At 34.2% G+C, this 15,584-nt stretch overlaps 1 protein-coding gene across 2 annotated transcripts; it reads right to left on the bottom strand.

The window, feature by feature from the left end:
- Window positions 1–2,589: 2,589 nt before the first annotated feature.
- Window positions 2,590–14,944, bottom strand: LOC112727784 (serine carboxypeptidase-like 2). 2 transcript variants are annotated; one of them, XM_025777685.3, is made up of 14 exons: window positions 14,665–14,943; window positions 13,323–13,471; window positions 7,972–8,048; window positions 7,425–7,544; window positions 6,823–6,925; window positions 5,521–5,558; window positions 5,247–5,345; window positions 4,979–5,065; window positions 4,638–4,790; window positions 4,481–4,552; window positions 3,586–3,698; window positions 3,364–3,477; window positions 2,958–3,003; window positions 2,590–2,838 (listed from the first exon to the last, which is right to left on the bottom strand). In XM_025777685.3, the coding sequence occupies exons 1-14, from the start codon at window positions 14,817–14,819 to the stop codon at window positions 2,755–2,757; spliced, it is 1,410 nt and encodes a 469-aa protein (XP_025633470.1). In that variant the 5' UTR covers window positions 14,820–14,943; the 3' UTR covers window positions 2,590–2,754. The 2 variants fall into 2 exon arrangements, with proteins under 2 accessions (XP_025633470.1, XP_072065630.1); XM_072209529.1 differs by lacking the exons at window positions 2,590–2,838; window positions 2,958–3,003; window positions 3,364–3,477; ... (7 more) ...; window positions 7,425–7,544; window positions 7,972–8,048 and adding an exon at window positions 8,486–10,401 and having other exon boundaries at window positions 14,665–14,944.
- Window positions 14,945–15,584: the final 640 nt, after the last annotated feature.

Here is a 15,584-nt window from a genome sequence, read left to right as displayed (position 1 = left end):
AGGTAGAAGGGACTTGTCTAGTCTTGAATCGGGTTCAATGTTGATCTCCCTACTTGCGTTTGAAGGCTAGCAAGTTGATTCATCAATCTTGTGAGATTTTGTAAATCACTCACTGAAAATGTTTGCAGTTACAAATTTTCTGGATTATCCACTCCAGCTTCCCGATTTGCCATGGATGTTGCAGAAGGAAGGGGTAAAGTTCACAATTCTTGCTTAACAATATTTGCAGCTCTTCCACGCTCACCGCACCATGATAAAATTTGTTCTGAGCTGCAAATTTCTTAGTGAAAAGCAAGTTAAAGAAGAGAGAAATGTGTCTATTGTATTAGTAGAAATCACACCTTTATAGAGACAAGAAGTACAGCTATATATAGCCAAAAAGAAAGAAAAAATAAAAAATAAAAATTATACTAGCTTGATAAACCACTATTTTATGGTATATTTTGGATTGAATTAAGTGGATTTTGTCAATTATTCTCCCACTTATTCATGTAAATTGCATGTTTTTAAGTTTCCTTCCTAATTTTGTGCTATGATTGAAAACATGCTTCTTAGGGCTTAAAATCGCTAATTTTTAATCCTCTCTTATTACCATTCGATGCCGTGATATGTGTGTTAAGTATTTTCAGAGTTTATAGGGCAGGAATGGCTTAAAAGATGGAAAGGAAGCATGCAAAAGTGGAAGGAACACAAGAAATTGATGTTTTGAGAAGCTGGTCCCGACGTGTACACATGACTGACGCGTACGCGTGACCAAGCCATAGTCCAAATGACGCCAGTGCAGAGTTCAAACAACGCGTACGCGTGGTGATTGTCACGTGCCTCAATAAAGAGAATACGTTGGGGGCCATTTCTGAGCTGCTTTTGACCCAGTTTCAGGCTCGAAAATGAAGACAAGAGGCTGCAGAGTGAAGCTAGAAGGCATCATTCGAATCATTCATTCACTTTTACACACTTTAGGTTTTAGATTTAGAATTCTAGAGAGAGAGGCTCTCTCCTCTCTCTAGGTTTTAGGGTTTCTTCTTTCAATCTCTTCTTAGATTTAGATTTAATTCTTGTTTTCATTTACATTTTCTTGCAACCTATTGTTCCTGCACCTTTGTCTTTTAATTCTACTTGTTATTTTCTTCACTTTGTTGCCTTTATGTTATGCACTCTTGCTACTCTTGATCTTTATTAATGCAATTTATATTTTCATGTTATTAATGCTTTCTGTAATTTGCGTTATTATTTTCTTGCAATTGTTAGTCTTGAGTTTTACTATTTCTTGTTAGTTTTTCATATTTTTATTTTGTGTCTTCCAAGTATTTGATGAAATGTTTGGTCAGATTTTAAAATAGATTTTTGTGTTCTTGGCTTGGGTTGATGATTTGGAGACTCTTGAATTGTCAAAGTCTCTTGTTGATTGGTAATTAAAGATTGCCGGTTAGTTTGAACTTTACTAAATCTAGTATCTCACTATAAGTTGACTAGGACTTGTGAACTCAAGTTGATTGTATGTACTTGACTTTCCTTCATTGGTTAGAGGTTAACTAAGTGAAGGCAATTTACATTTACCATCACAATTGACGACGATAATGAGGATATGACTTCTAATTCTCTTTCCTTACTAAGAGCTTTCTTAGTTATTAGTTTATTTTCTTGCCATTTTTCTTTTTGTTTCTTATTACAAAAACCCCAAAATATACCTCATAGCCAATAATAAACTACACTTCCCTACAATTTCTTTGAGAGACGATCCGAAGTTTAAATACTTCGGTTAATTTTATTGGGTTTGCTTGAGTGATAAACAAATTAAACGTTGATTGAGGTTTAATTGTAGGTTTAGATCTATATTTGTAACACAATTTTATTAAAAAATTCTTTATCTCTTCATATTTTATTATACAGTTGTGATCTACTAATGTCACACAATACTCAATAAAAAAGAAAATACTGAAAATACTAGTAATATTCATACATTAATGTATTAATAGTTGTTAATAAACCGTTAGGAGTTTTGTAACAATCCGATAATGTAAGAGAGTAAGACGGATTAAATTTATTATAAATATTTTGTCATGTATCAAATAAGATTATCCTAAATAAGCTGTATGAATTGCATGTGTTACTTATATCTCTTTTGACCACTTCAACTTTTAATTTTTTTAGATTTTTTTTGTGTCTCTAACACTGAATTTTCTCTTATATGAGCCAAATGCCTAATTAATCTTTTTTTTTAATTTATTTAAGAGTTTAATTTTGATATATTAATAATATAAAAAGTTTTACATAGTCCTGTAGTTATATTTATCCTTTTAAATAATTATTTACAAGATCAATAATTATATTAATCTTTTTGAATAACCATTTATAAAATCAATAAAAAAATGAATATTTTTATCAATATGACATTACGTAATTAAATGTATGTATAAAATTACTTTATACAGACAAAATATCAAAATTAAATTCTTTCTTTTAACTATAAAAAAAAATTAATAATTTCACTATTTTTTTTCCTTCAACTTTTTTTTCTTTTATTCTGTCCATTTAAATATAGTTTGTCAATTGTCATCCACTAAGGTGTCCTCATCTTGGTCATATTAATGGGCTTAATATTCACTTTTTATTCCTGGCACTGTATCCCATGTAATACAATAGTTTAATGACAACATATAAAAATTATTTTAAATTTTGAAAGTAAGTTTTTGTTGCAAATATTTACACATTACATAATTAATAATTAAAAACAAACGATAGATGAATGAGCAACTACAAAGGGACATTAGAGAGCCACCTAGAGAACATGGCAAAACCTTCATCAGGCTTGTACTCAGGAGCTGTATGCCCTGCACCCTGCAATTAAGTATTGAAAAGAGACTCAAAATTTTTCGTCATGCTTTAAAATTTTCATTGAAAAAAAAAGAAAGAAAATAAAATAAGACTTGTAATTAAAAAATTTAACATTTTCTTACTTTCACTGTTGCAAATGTCATTTGATTTGCGTAAGTTCTTGTGAATCTGTTCAAAAGACAAATCATTCAACAAGATTTGCTTGCATAAACATTACACGCCTTAGGGTGTTCATTGAATAGAAAATATCAAAAATAAATAAGTCATTATCATAAACTAAAGAATAGATATACCGGTAAAGAGAAATACTTGGATGAACAAATCATTTTGTAACCAAGTTTAACCAAATCCTTTTTCTTATGCATCTCCTCTTTTTTCTTCAATTGATTTTTATTGTATCAATAAACTATTGGAGCCACTTGATTGAACTTGATTACTAAAATAACTTGGTTATGTAGTATCACCGAATTGTAAATTAGACATATCTACTCTACTATATTATAAAGGCTAAAAAAGATTCTTGCTTACCCTGCAACTTGACCATTCAAAAGCCATGGCCTCCAATCATCTACAATGGAGTAGTTTAGAGCCCTTATCCACGCTTGAGTCGACGAGAAAGGAACCTCTACATCATGATCGCCACTGTCAAGAAAACATCATATCAATGGCCGTATACAAAAATATTTTATAGTGATATTTACATGTGAACATTGATATTTACATAAAACTCAAAGGTACAAGAAAACTTACCTGTATATCAAAGATCGATAGCCTTTTGCGCTGAGATTTACATGAAATTCGAAGCTACTAGTGATTTCATGGTCAAAATCAGTAGTGTAACACCGTTCCCATTTCCCTATTTCCTGCAGAGCATTGAGCAGATGCAGAATTCGGTGTTCGAGCAGAGAAGAAACAAGCGAAGTTGAAGAATCCAAAGATAAGCTTTTGATAATGAAAACCGCAAGTTACAAATGCTAAATATCATTTAACGACATATAACTACAGCTAACAAAGTCCAACTAACCATGGTAATTAATTTAACTCTAGCTAACAAACTATGCCTGCTGTCACTTAACTAACAAATTAAAAATAACTAACAAATAGCTAACAAACTAATTGAAATTCTGTTAGAGATATCACCAGTTATATGCCTCGCCTTATCAACTTAAAATTTTTGAAAAATAGTTTCATGACATGACATCAGAACTTCTGTAATTCAAAGATGATTTCAAAAATAAAAGAATTTCAGTATAAGGTAAATAAAAAGTGAAAAGAAAGCCTATACAAAAAATGTACGCAAATCCTTCAAAATAGAAGCTCTTGTGTAAAGGGCTTATTAGAAATATAATCGTTCATGTGTCTCCTCTTATCAGCTTAAGCTCTTGGAAGAAGTAGTTTCATGACATGGTATTATCTTCTATAACCTAAAGGTCTTGAGTTCAATCATTGGTGATAAAAAAAATGAATTTTAGCATACAGCAAATAAAAAATAAAAAAGAAAGTCTATGCAAAAAATTCATTCAAATAAAAAAAATAGAAGCTCTTAACCAACAATATAGTGTTAATTTACACAGATAACCGTGGTAGATTTCGCTCTTGATCCAATAATATGAGACAGTGTTAATGTGGATTTATCATATCATACCCCTCTAACATGCAGTGCCTTGCGAACACTTGCATCATTCGCCCATTGAGTGCCGAGGAAGAAACCATAAATCTACAAAGAAAATGCAGGAAATCAAATTCAAAACAGGTTGTATTCAAAATGTGTGAGAACCTATTTACAAGATTTGCTAAATTACTTGGCAGCTCATTGCTGGCACTGTTAGATAAGAACTAAGAGAGGCCTCAGGCATTTCAGTCAAAAATCTCCTTTGCATCGCTTCATTGTTCTTAAGAGAATCATCTTCGCAATAGATATCCAAAATGTCGAACATATTAATTCTCGAAAGACACTGGAGATACCAATATGGTCAACAAAAAAAAATTCCATTGAGATTTACAAGAATCATACTACCTTCGTTTAAAAGTATTTGTCGCTTTCACTTCTGTAATACATTAAATTTTTCAATATATCAAAGTAGTGAAAGGGACGATTGGGAACATCATAAAAAGATTTGGATGATTATTAATTATTACTTACCTTTTGAAAATACTTCATGTCTCTTAAACACAATTCATTTTCTGAATCTATATCCATATACTCTCCTTTGCAATTTCTCTGCAGTGACTGTTATGAATTACAGAAAATAAGGATCATTGGGATTTCCTTGTAACATTTTTCGATTTTTTCTTAAATGCACATTACATAGATTGCTATATGAGTCATTAAAAATATAATGCTATTGAAATAATTCAACGGAAATTTAATTGTCACTGAAACTGAATACTTAAACACGAAACAATATTACCAAATAGAGTTCATCGGAAATAAGTCCCATTCCATGAACATATGGTATCTGATCATTTGACTCTTTCTTTGTGGTAACTGGGTTTCCTAATAGATATCCCTGTGAAAAATTAAGACCAATTTAGGCTTCATAGTTCATAGTTAAAAACCACACTTTACAGAAGGTAAATTATTATTATGATTATTTTGCATTGCAGTCTTTTAATAATGAAAACATTTTTTTTCTTTTTTATGTACTAATGTGTTGGTAACAGAATCAAAGAAATTTAACAAACCTGTAGATTTATCCAGGGATGGAGACCTTTATCATTTCCTGTTAATCAAGGAAATTTAGTAATAGCTAGTTTAATCATAATCATCTGTGAATCAAAGCTTTATATATGTTAGTTATGGCTAGAACAATTAAACTTTTCAGCTTCTAATGATAAATAAAATATTAATTATGATCCAAATCAATCATTATGAGAATTGGTTAATGGAGGAAAAATCAGTTTTAGAGTATTTTGTGGGATCAGAAGGTACTTTCGGAGGTTTATTATAATGTGGGATGATATGATGTTTAGGTTAAGTAATTGTTACAAATGGGAAAGATAGTTGTGTATAGAAAGGGAATTGACAAACAATGATTTTCATTGTGCGGTTTGCTTGGTGTATGGTGCGCATAGGAGAAACTTGTTGTGTGGAAAGAGTTGAGTTTTCTATCGAAAATATGTCAAGTTCCTCTTTGCTACATGGGTGGCTTCAATGAGATTGTGCACTTGGAAGAAAGTAAAGGCGTTACAGCAACAGCGGAAGACTTTAAAACATGGATACAGGATATGGAACTGGTGGATATAGAACCGAATGACCGTAAGTTTACCTGATTCAAGAATCAATCGTGCAGTCTAATTGATAGAATATTGGTGAGTTTGGTTTTATTGTTATCATTTGGAGCACTTGGTTAGAAAGAAATACAAAATTTTCAAGAATCAAGAAACAAGTGTTGCGAAAGTAGTCAACAGGTCAATTAGGAATTACAAAGAGTGGAGTTATATTTAAACTTTTGGGTTGTTGATGACATTGCCAAAAATGATTAGAAATTAGTTTATTTTATCTGTCTAGTACTTTTTTTTATACTCCACCTTGTTGTGTTTTCACCTTGTTGTGTTGAGCTTTTTGTTTAAAAAAAAAGGATGACACCTTTATTGTGTTAAAAGAATTATCAAAATTCCTTTAGCAACTACCGAATTAGTCCCATGGATCCTCTCAATTTTTTTCACAAAAGATGTTATAAGATAGAAGATCACATTTGACAACATTAATTAAGACAAAAACTGAAAAGATTCATTCTTATTACAAGTCCAACATCTATCAAGGGTAAGGTCTTTAAAGAGTTTAAGTGAGACATTTCTAACCTCATTAGCCAACTTACAAGGTTAAGTTAATTTTCAAATTTTTTATGCAAATCATATCCATAAAATTAATAAAAAAGGAAAAACAATGATACAACCGACCTATTTAAAAGGACTCAAAGTTTGCAAAGTGATTAGTATGAAGTATGAATCAGATTTTATCATCGAAAAAAAAAAACTTATTACCATTTGAAATTTCCTGAACAATAGCTGGAGCAGGAATTCCAGAGTAAGAATCAGCTCCCATATAAAATTTATTTGAAAGAAATTCCGGATGTTCAATAAACCACTGCAATCATTAAGGCATAAGTGTGACAGATTAATAATAAATCATACATAGAAGAAGGTAGATAACATGTTTTGAGCTATTGTGAATAGGTTGAATACCTCAAAGTAAAATAAACTATATTATAAACAAACGAAAGATAGAAAGAAATAAAAAAAAAAGATATAATTAGCATGAAATACGATGGAAGCTTCAAAAGTTACATTTTTGAGCTTTTCACTTATAAAAAGTAGTAGTATTAATGTCTGGTACAATTTTTAAAATTGTAACTTTCTAAAAAGTTATTTAAGTGTTTTTAGAGAAGTTAAAAAAAATAACTTCTCTGATAATAAAAAAACATTTTATACATTTATTTTAAAATAAATACTTTTAAAATTAAAAAAATAAATACAAAATAACTTATTTATAAATTACTTTTAATATAAATATTTATTATTTAAATTATTTTTTCAAAAATAGCTTAATTAAATTGTTTATCCAAAGTGGGTCTTAGTAACTTTACCTTCCTAATAAATTGATGGGTGTGGTGAATAAGTTTCCAATCACTTCGATGGGAAATGACATCTTTTGCATATGAGAAGCCTGTTCCAAATGGCAAATCTACAAAAATAATATTAGATACCTGAAAAAATTAAGAAAAACACCATTAAAATGATTAGCAATATAAAACTTTCTAAAAACAAGATATAAAACAGAATCATGTAAAAAGGATTGTTGCATAACTATTTAGCTATATATGTTAGCACTTAATTGATAGTGAACAATAAAGGTGTGTTTCTAATTTCTACACACCCTCGAAAAGTTGTAGTTTTTTTTTTCAAAAATTTATTATATACATTTTAAACTAAAGTTAAAATTTCTATTAGTTATCAATTAAAAGTTTCCCTTTTAGTAGTAGTTGTCAAAAATAGCATTTTTAAACCTATTATTATGATTTCAATGTTAGTTAATTAGCTGTACATTCCTTAAACGAATAGTAATTACCATTACTAAATTTGAATAGAGTTCAAGAAACAAAATACAAATTTCTTGAGGATGGAATGCATTACCTTTGTCCATGACTGTGGCCTCAAAACCAAATTAGGTAAGCTCCCATTGTATTCTTCAATTTTAAACTTTATTGGACCTATAATTTGCAGTTGATGGCCAAAGTAATTTTATAGATGTTGGTAGGAACAATTTCAGTAGGAAAATTGTTAGTGAGAACAGAAAAAACTAAACTAAACACAGCAAAATACTAAAATCACAAAATTATTGTGCGAATTAAACTAATGATATTTGTGTATTTTTTTTATTGAGTGACTTAGATTTCAAATGCAGCAACATGTACACTAAGAAAGAAGAAAAGAAAATCAAATAATTTAAAAAATATGTTTCAACTTAATACAATTTGGTTGAAAAGTACAAACAAACTTTTGAGCAACTTTGTAAAGGCTTTATTTTTTTTATTTATCTTATACTATTTTTTTTTTTTACCTTTGAAGTGTACCAAAAATCGAATTCTTGATTTTTCAGATATGAAACTAGTTATCCTAAAAGTTTAAGCTGTTAGAAACAAGAGACTGAGAGAATAATATGAAAAGTGTATTATTGAGTTGTATTGGAAAGTACAATATACAAGAGGTATTTATAGCTGCTAAATGAATCAGAGTAATAAAGGCATAGAATCCTATAATTAATATACAGATATACTACATAAATATAGACGATACTAATTGATCCTAATTGATGCTAATGATTCTCTAACATCCCCCCTCAAACTCAAATGGGAGCTAAGGATACCAACTTGAGTTTGGATAACAAAGTCCGAAAGCGAGTCGGGTGATGAGCTTTCGTGAAGATATCAGCAGTCTGATCCAGTGTTCCAACGGCAATGAGACGAACAGCATCAATAAGGATACGTTGTCGAACAAAGTGACAATCAATCTCAATGTGTTTGGTGCGTTCATGAAACACATCATTATGGGCAATCTGAATAGCACTGCGGTTATCACAAAAAACATCAGTAGGAGACGACTGAGGAGCACCCAGATCTTCGAGAAGCCAACGAACCGAGATAACCTCAGCAGTGGTGTCAGCGAGGGCACGGTACTCAGCTTCTGTGCTTGAGCGAGCAGTGAATGTTTGCTTCTTAGCACGCCAAGAGATGAGAGCGTCGCCAAGAAACAAACAGTAACCAGTAGTAGAACGACGATCAGTGGGATCACCAGCCCAATCAGCATCAGAGTATGCCTGAAGGGTCAAAGAGGAATGGGCAGAAAAATGAAGGCCATGAAATAGAGTGCCTTTGACATACCGAAGAATGCGAAGAACTGCCGCATAGTGAGTAGTACGAGGAGCTGACAAGAACTGGCTGAGGATATGAACCGGATAGGCAATGTCTGGTCGGGTGACAGTCAAGTAGACGAGACCTCCAACTAACTGGCGATAAAGTGTCGGATTATCCAAAACAGTGCCATCCATAGAGGTAAATCGAACATTAGGCTCAAGAGGAGTAGACTCAGTGCGACTATCTGTAATCCCAGCGCGAGCAAGAAGATCTGAAGCATACTTAGCCTGAGAGAGATAGATGCCATCATCGGTGGAGATGACCTCAAGACCAAGAAAATACCTGAGAGAACCAAGATCTTTCATCTCAAAGGTACGGTGAAGTGAGGCCTTGAGAGCAGAGATACCATCAACATCATCCCCAGTGATTATCATGTCATCAACATACAAAAGTAGAAGAACAACTCCACGTTCGCTTTTACGAATGAAGAGCGCATTCTCATGAGGGCTAGAAGTAAAACCAAGACTGCATATGGTAGTGCTGAACTTGTCAAACCATTCACGAGGAGCTTGCTTAAGTCCATAAAGTGCCTTGCGAAGGAGACAAACCTTATCAGAAGGACAAGAATATCCCGGAGGTGGTTTCATATAGACTGTCTCTTTCAAATCCCCATTAAGAAATGCATTCTTCACATCCATCTGACTGAGAGACCATTTTTTAACTGCGGCAATGGCAAGAAGAGCTCGAACAGACGTAAGGCGAGCGACAGGGGCAAAAGTCTCTTCATAATCAATACCATACTCCTGCGTACAACCTTGAGCAACCAAGCGGGCCTTATAACGGTCAATAGAGCCATCAGAGCGAGTCTTGATCTTGTATACCCATCTACTGCCCACAACTTCCTGATCAGAAGGAGGATCAACCAGATCCCAAGTGTGTGCTTTTTCAAGTGCCTGTAATTCTTCTTGCATTGCTTGTTGCCAATTTGGGTTTGAGGAGGCTTCTCTGAATGTCTTAGGTTCATGTTGATGAAGAATAGTAGAAAAGCAATGGTAATCAAGAAGATGAGGAGGTGGATTCCTTACCCTAGAAGAACGAGCAGGAGGAGGAGGCATGACGGTAGGAGCAGGATCATCGTCCGGTCTGGAAACATCGGGAGATGGAGAAGGCGGAGGAACAGGAGGCTGTGGAGGGTCACTCGAGATAGAACCTGTAGAATCATCACTAGGAAAAAGATCAACATTGGGGTTAGTAAACAAAGGTGACTGAGTAGTAGGAATCGACTCAAAGGATGAGAACCGAGAAAACATGTGGTGCTCCCAAAAGACAACATGACGAGATATACGAATACGTTTAGAAAGAGGATCCCAACAACGATAACCCTTGTGTTCAGTGCCATAACCAAGAAAACAACACATACGAGCCCGAGGTTCAAGTTTACTATGTTCATGAGGCTGAAGAAGAACAAAACATACACAACCGAAAACTCGAAGAGAACTGTAATCTGGGGGGGTATGAAAAAGACGCTCAAAGGGAGTAACATTACCAAGAACAGAAGAAGGGAGTCTATTGATAACATGAGCAGCAGTAAGAACAGCTTCACCCCAAGTACGCTCAGGACACGAAGAGGAAAGGAGCATTGCACGGACGGAGTCAAGAATGTGACGGTGTTTGCGTTCAGCTCTACCATTTTGTTGAGACGTACCAGGACAAGAAAATTCAGACAGAGTACCCTGTTCTGCAAGAAAGGCTAAGAGTTTGGAATCACGGTATTCCATAGCATTATCACGTCGAAAAACCTTAATGGCTTTGGAAAACTGAGTTTTAATCATAGTAGCAAAGTTGATATAGATCTGAGGTAACTCATGGCGATTAGTCATCAAATAAACCCAAGTAAAACGGGAATAATCATCAATGAAAACAACAAAGTATCGAGCTCCGCCCATAGAGGCAGTGGGAGCGGGGCCCCAAACATCAGAGTGAATGAGATCAAAAGGAGAGCAAGCAAGAGATGAATTATTGTGAAAAGATAAAGCAGGTTGTTTGGCAGTTTGGCAAGAAATGCAGTCAAAAGATTCATTCGGAACCTGACCTAAAACACCCTGAGATACAAGAGGACGCAGTTTTCCTAAGGAGGTGTGGGCAAGACGTTGATGCCATAAGTGAAGGGTAGAGGGAGAAGAAGCAGCACAGAGATTTGGTACAGGAGGAATATGAAGACTTTCTAGTTCAAACAACCTTCCGACCTTACGTCCAGTCCCGATAATCTGTCCCGTCCGAGGATCCTGTACACGGCAACCAGAAACAGAAAAGGTGACGTCAAAACCCAGATCAACAAGTTGACCAACAGAAATAAGATTGAAGTTTAATTTGGGAATGTAGTAAGTATCAGGAAGATTAAGAGATGACTGAGATATAGAACCCTTGTGTGTTGCATGCAAGAGGGAGCCATTTGCAGTATTGACAGAAGGTCCATTTGTAGTTGCAGACATGGACGAGAAAATATTACGCAACGGAGACATGTGATTAAAGCAACCCGAGTCAAAGTACCATTTAGAAGTACCTGGAGGGCTCGATAAAGCAGCAGGGGTATTACCAGAAACAGAGAGAAGACGCTGTAGAAGAGATGCAATATCAGATAGAGAGACAGTGGTAGGTTCAGTAGTAGCAGCAACAGCAGAAGCAGGCGCAGGACGTGGTGGACGAGTAGGACAGGTAGTAAGCAAATGTCCCGAGAGCTTGCAATAACGGCAGAACAACCGTGAACAATGGTAGCTAATATGCCCTTTCTGGTGGCATGTGCGACATTCAACAGAGGGACAGCTAGAGAACGGGTGCCCGAAACGGTTACAGTTGCGACAGAAGGCCCCCTTTCTGTCTGTGGTAGCAAAAACATCTGATTTTTCCATAAAAGGAGTCATAGAGAACAAGGAGAGGAGAAAAAAACTGCAATTTCGGAGAAGAAAATGAGAAAACGGATGGCAAAATCGGAAAGAGCTCACCAAAAAACCTTAGGAAGGGTCCCACTTGTCTGCCACGTCAGCGCCACGTCAGCGATGCGTCAGCGCCACGTCAGCGAGCGACGACACGTGGCAGCACCGGATAGGCGGAAGGGGACACGCTGGCGCACAGGTGGCACGCGGGTCGAGGGTCGGGTCGGGTCGGGTCGTCGCGGGTCAGGGTTGCCAACCAGCTTACCGGGTGACACGTGGACGCGCCTGGGCCGTCCGATCTGAACGAGATCCAACGGCTACTGAAGCTTCTGGATGAGAAAAGATGGTGGTGGACAGCGATGTTCTGACGGCGCGTGGGGGCGCGTGCGGTGGTCTTTGGCGGCGATCTCGGCGGCGTTGGGAAGCTGACGAAGAGAAGAACACAATGATGCTGGAGGTGACGAACCAAAGCGTCGGAAACAGCTCGAAAATTGCGATCAAAGAGGCACGAGTGGCAGCGGGAGGGAAGATCAAACTGGTTGTGGCAGCGACTTTCGGCGGCGCGTGGGGGCGCGTCCGGAGGCGGATGGCGACGGTTCTGGTTGCGTTGGAATCACGGCGACAAGACGAACAAGATGGTTATGAGGGTGACGAACCAAAACGTCAAAAAGAGAACGAAAAAGGAGGCCAAAGAACACTGCCGACAAGGAAAAACAAAGGGGCTATGAACTAATATTCATCGGAAAAAAAAGGCCTAAGCTCTTGATACCATGTTAGAAACAAGAGACTGAGAGAATAATATGAAAAGTGTATTATTGAGTTGTATTGGAAAGTACAATATACAAGAGGTATTTATAGCTGCTAAATGAATCAGAGTAATAAAGGCATAGAATCCTATAATTAATATACAGATATACTACATAAATATAGACGATACTAATTGATCCTAATTGATGCTAATGATTCTCTAACATAAGCTAATAGAAAAAAATAACATTAATAGTTATAACTCTAACAAATGGTTTAATGTTCTCACTTCTCAGGAGACAGATGGAAGCAAAGGTCTTATTGGTAAACAGAGATTTTTTTTTTTTTTTGGTCATGGGTAAACAGAGATTTTGGATAAATAAAGAATACATGCATATACGTGTAATATTTAAGGAAAGAAAAATATGAAGGAAGAGTTGATATATATTACCAATTTGGTAGGCAAGGCCAGAAAATGAAGAACAACCAGGACCACCAGTTAGCCATAGCATAAGAGGATCATTTTTAGGATCATTTTCTGACTTAATAAAATAGTAAAATACTTGCAAGTCATCATCTGTCTCCCCCAATCCCACGTACCTGTAGTAAAAGACATAAACCTCGTATTGAAAGTTGAATCTGTATTAAGTTATATGGGTGGTTACGCACGTTAAAATATCTTCATTGAAAGATTAATCGCTAAAATATGAGCACATAACCTGTGTCCTGTACTCCTGTTATATCAAATGGTTTATTCAGACATGTTAAACTTTAGTCATCATAAATAGTCACTTTTTATTTGTCATTTGGAATTTTTAAATTACTTTTTTATCTTTATATTTATGATTTTTCTTTAAGAAATGTTAGAGAACTGGTAGAATTTATTATTTTTAGTCATCAATCTAATTTTTTTAGTTTAATAATTCAATAACGTACTTTTAGTTCATATTTTTAAATATTAATGACTAACTGCTGACAAAATATTTTAGCATTTCTCTTTTTCTTTTTGCTGCTAAATTTTAAATTTTGAATCATAAATTATAGGTTAAACTTTAAATCTAAAGTCTAAATTTTCCGGTAAAAATTTAAAAGTAAGTTTAATACTAAAAATTAGCTAATGTTAATGAATGATAAAAAAATTAATTAATATTAATTTAAAAGAATGAATGTAATTACACAATCGTGTAAAATGTTTTATAAGTGTATTAAAATTAAACTCTTTACTAAATTCTAAGTAGTAGAAAACTTGTTTCGAAAAAAAAAAAACATAAATAGCTCAAAAATCTTCTCTAGAGCAGCATCCGAATGATACTACTACAAAACTAGCCAAATTAGTACCACGCACCTGAATAAAATATAGAGAAAATAATAAATTGATCTCTGATTATTTTTGTTCGTAAACATTTAAATTTTTTAGAATTTAAAAATATATTTATGATTTTAACTTTTTTAAAATTTGAGTGTATATATTGATTTCTGAGTTTAATTTGTCTAATTTTAAAAACTCTCTCATGTGTACATTTATATCTGTAATTTGATTTTTTTCGTTGAATCTGAACAGAATGACATGAGGAATCGATATATCTAGATTTTGAAAAAGTGAAAGATATTTTTAAATCTTCAAGAACTTAAATGTCTACGGATCAAAAGTCAAAAACCTATTTATCATTTTCTCTAAAATCTAATTACCACTTTGATCAATTATTACCCATAAACTAAAATAACTCAAACAAAAAAAAAGAAAGAAAAGAAGAATCTAGAACTGAAATGGTGAACATATATGCTGAGCGTACCCAGTTTCAAGATAAAAGGGGAGTGGGCCATCAAAACCAGGAAGGTATTCAACTTTTGCAGAAGCAGCTTCAATCTGATGAAATGCTATCTGCAGCAAAATTGTGAGAACAAGAAGCAGTACTTCAAAAGTGCGCAGAGAAGAAGGAGCCACCATTGTTCAACACTGGAGAAGCTTCAATGATGTAAAAGAAAGTCAACTTCTGCTGCTGGTAGTTGTTGCAGAATCAAGAATGTGTGAATTCACGTTTTAGAAAAAAATATTAATTAATGAAATGGGTACGGGAGTTTGTTGAACAATTGAAGGTGTCTCTGTCAAGTGTCAACCGCACGGAAGGACTTCACTTTTTTCAAGATCAATCATGAGTTTAGATTCTTTAAAGTAAAAAAAAAAAAAAAGTTAAAAAAAAGTAATAAAGTGAGAATTTATAATTCTCATAAAAGGTGTATTTTATTATTTTAATTTAAAAATAGTTAATTTTTTTTATTTTATCACCGTATTAATTTTTTTAATTTAAAGAATCTTAATCCGTCTATTATATAGGTAGAGAAAAACATCCACATGTCTGAAACTTGCAGAGAGGCCTGCATTCACATGCGGTGTTTTTTGGCCAATGCTAGCATGAAGAAGTGATTTTTTTTCCTCAGGAAAGGAAACTGCGTGGTGTAGCCCATTGTGTGACACATGGGTTTGCGTGACTACACGCGCAGACAGTGTCTGCTAGCGGTGACTGACTAGGCAGGAGTTTTGTCTAGAGTGAGGTAATTAGGAGAGTTTAATTATTGGTTAATGAAGGTGTGTTAGTTATTAAGCTTTTTGGCATTTTGTTGGTGAAATTTTTGTTTTGATTGGGCTTTTTGTTGGGTTATAGAGTAAGAAATGAATATTGTAATATTTTTTTGTTTGTATGGTATATCTGAT

This window comes from Arachis hypogaea, chromosome 12 (assembly GCF_003086295.3).
Source record: "Arachis hypogaea cultivar Tifrunner chromosome 12, arahy.Tifrunner.gnm2.J5K5, whole genome shotgun sequence".
In the NCBI taxonomy this organism is placed as follows: domain Eukaryota; kingdom Viridiplantae; phylum Streptophyta; class Magnoliopsida; order Fabales; family Fabaceae; genus Arachis; species Arachis hypogaea.
The sequence above is the reverse complement of the archived record's forward strand: the minus strand, read 5'-3'. Positions and strand labels throughout refer to the sequence as shown.